The sequence below is a fragment of the Loxodonta africana genome, chromosome 9 (genome assembly GCF_030014295.1).
Source record: "Loxodonta africana isolate mLoxAfr1 chromosome 9, mLoxAfr1.hap2, whole genome shotgun sequence".
In the NCBI taxonomy this organism is placed as follows: domain Eukaryota; kingdom Metazoa; phylum Chordata; class Mammalia; order Proboscidea; family Elephantidae; genus Loxodonta; species Loxodonta africana.
Genome location: NC_087350.1, coordinates 72,360,046 through 72,363,095, shown reverse-complemented (window position 1 = coordinate 72,363,095; position 3,050 = coordinate 72,360,046). Strand labels below are relative to the sequence as shown.

At 36.6% G+C, this 3,050-nt stretch overlaps 1 protein-coding gene across 1 annotated transcript; it reads right to left on the bottom strand.

Annotated features, from left to right (window-relative positions):
• Nucleotides 1-532: 532 nt before the first annotated feature.
• On the bottom strand, nt 533-1,684 carry LOC100667668 (olfactory receptor 13C9). Its single transcript, XM_003407825.4, has one exon. The coding sequence runs from the start codon at nt 1,681-1,683 to the stop codon at nt 730-732; it is 954 nt and encodes a 317-aa protein (XP_003407873.2). The 5' UTR covers nt 1,684; the 3' UTR covers nt 533-729.
• Between the last annotated feature and the right edge of the window lie 1,366 nt (nt 1,685-3,050).

Genomic DNA, 3,050 nt, shown 5'->3' with positions numbered 1-3,050 from the left:
TGGACCTGTAGACTGCTTTTCAAACTCATTTTTAATTTTGGGATTTATTTTCATGCTAAAGCTGCCATATAAACTGAGATAAAGAAAGGAGATAAAACAGGGATATCTTGGTTAATGGCTTTAAACTTCCACCATTGAACCCTTTTACCACCACCTCAGTAATCTTAAATGCTGCACATCCCTCAAGTTTCACAGAAAAAAAATTTTAAATACTGAATGAGAAAACAGAGGTCATTGGCTTAAGAAGCTTTAGAGAGTAAAGAAAAACTGTGACAAACAGCTTCAGTAGAAAATGTGGGTGTAGTATTTTGAGGGTTTTCTGTTTTGCTTTTTTCACAATAAAGGTCTTTATATATTTTAAAAAATTTAATGAACTGTTGCCTATAAAATAATATTATGTAAAAAAAAGAACATAAGAAAGTCACATAATTCCCAATTCTAATACTGCCAAAAATATAGAATATGGAAGATATTATTAAGAATGTTAGAAAGCATCCATCTCCTAGCGGTGGAATGATAGGTGACCTCCTGTTTGTCATCCTTCTTCTCTGTCTGGCAAATTCTTTATAATAAAGATGCATTATTTTGAAATGCTGTATCTCATTATGAAAATTTTTAACATAATATGTAAAAGTACAAAAAAAGTAAAAGTACCCAAAATTCCAACATAATTCTCAGGTTTCAATAATGTCCACATTATCAAAATATGTTCCCAATTCATTATTCTAATCATTTGCTAATAAACCTTTCCTTTAGTAGTCTTACTGCCTCCTTCACATCCTTGTTTCTGAGACTATATATTAAAGGATTCAACATGGGAGTCATCACCCCATACAACATGGATATAAGTTTGTCTGTAGCATCCAAGGCATTTGAATTAAGTGTCTCTTTAGATTTGGGCTTCATGTACATGAAGAGAATAGTCCCATAGAATATAATCACTACAGTCAGGTGGGCTGAACAGGTGGAGAAGGCTTTGCTTCTCCCCTCAGAGGAGCTGATCTTGATGATGCTAGAAATGATTAGTGAATACGAGATGACAATCAAGAGCAGTGGCATCAATGTGAACAATGTTGTGGCCACGAGCATGATAAACTCATTGCCTGAGATGTCAGCACAAGCCAACTTCATGACAGCCAGAATTTCACAGGAGAAATGATTGATGATGTTAGTCCTGCAGAAAGGCAATTGTACCACAAACATTGTTTGTACTGCAGAGTTGACAACCCCCGCAAACCAGGACCCGGATGCCATGGGCACATAGGAATTCTTGCTCATAATAATGGGATATCTCAGAGGGTTGCAGATGGCCACGAAGCGGTCAAAGGCCATCATGCCCAAGAGCACACACTCTGTCGTCCCCATGGCCAAACCAAGGAACATCTGCACTGCACAGCCAGAAAAGGAAGTGGTCTTTCTCTCTGAGAGGAAACTCACCAGTGTGGAGGGAATGGAGGTGGTGGTGTAGCAGATGTCCAGGAAGGAGAGATTCCCCAGGAAGAAGTACATGGGTGTGTGAAGGTGAGAGTCCAAGATGCTGATTAAAATAAGGGTGCCATTGCCCAGAAGAATGAACACATACATTATTAAGATCAGAACAAAAAAGAGTAGCTCGAGCCTTGGGTAACCAGAAAGGCCCTTCAGAAAGAATTCCACCAGAATGGTTTGGTTTTCCCATTCCATTTTACTGTTTCTTGTTTACCTATAGGAAGTCACAGAAATTAAATATATATACAAACAAGTTCACAACTATAAAAATTTATCATGAACCCAATGACAGTAAGAAAGAGAGAAAATTGGGAAGGGAGGATATAAAGTACAAATGAAGAAAAGGAAAAAAAGTGAAGAAATAAACAATGGAAGAAAAGAAGAAAGAATGAGGGAGAAGTTATTATACTGATCATTTGTTCTGGGCCAGGAAATCTGCAAGGGTTTTCTTTCCCCCATTCATTATGTCATTTAACCCCTCCCCCCAACAATATTATTGTTTTAAAGGTAAGGAAACTTAGCTAACAGATTTTAAGCCTGAAGTTTTTAGCTAATCTCTAGCAAAGCCTAGACTTAAACTCAGGCCTGCCTACCTATGACCCATACTTATCTGAGCTTTTTCTATGCACTATGAATGCAATACAGAATGCATTATATGAGAGATTTGTAAAGTAACCTAAAAAAGGCAGACTCAACAGTAACCTTATGGGTTTTAAAAAAACTAAAAGAAATGTGTCACATGAGGGTGAGCACAACCAGTATTTACTGTGTGCGTGATTGCCCCAAAACCACGTACAACCATGTAAAGCCCAATAATCTGAAATCTTCTTGTTATAATACAAATACCTTTTACTGGGGGGAGAATATTATTCACAATTTTATAATAAATTATAATGCATTAAAACATCATACAGTAAAATTGACATTTCTTTCTTATTTAGTTTAAAATTCTGTGGTTTTTAAAACCTGCACAGATTTGTTTAACCACCCTCATATTCAAGTTACATATTTCTTCCATCACCTCAAAAAATTCCATTGTGCTACTACTCCATTTTAGTCTTTCCTTCTGCCCACCCATAAGTCTGGAATCACTAATAAGTTTCTTCTCCCTGTAGTTTCATTTTCTCTATAATGTCAAACAGTTAAGAGCTACAACTGCTAACAGGTCCACAGTTCAAATCCACCAGTTGCACCTTGAAAACCCTGTGGGGCAGTTCTACTCTTTCCTATAAGGTCGTCACGAGTCAGAAATGACTGGACACCACCTAACAACATAAAGTCATATAAATGGAATCATATAATATGCAGCCATTGAGTCTGGCTCCTTTCACTTAGCATTAAACCTTTGAGATTCATTCAAGTTATTGCTTGTATCAATTATTTGTTCATTTTTATTGCTGGGTAATATTCTATTATGTGGCTGTACCACAGTTTGTCTATCCATTCAACTGTCGAAGAACATTTGGGTTGTGTCCAGTTTGGGGCAATTATGAATTGAAATACTAGAGAAATTTGTGTACAAGCTTTTCCGTGAACATAATTTTCATTTCTCTAGGGTAAAT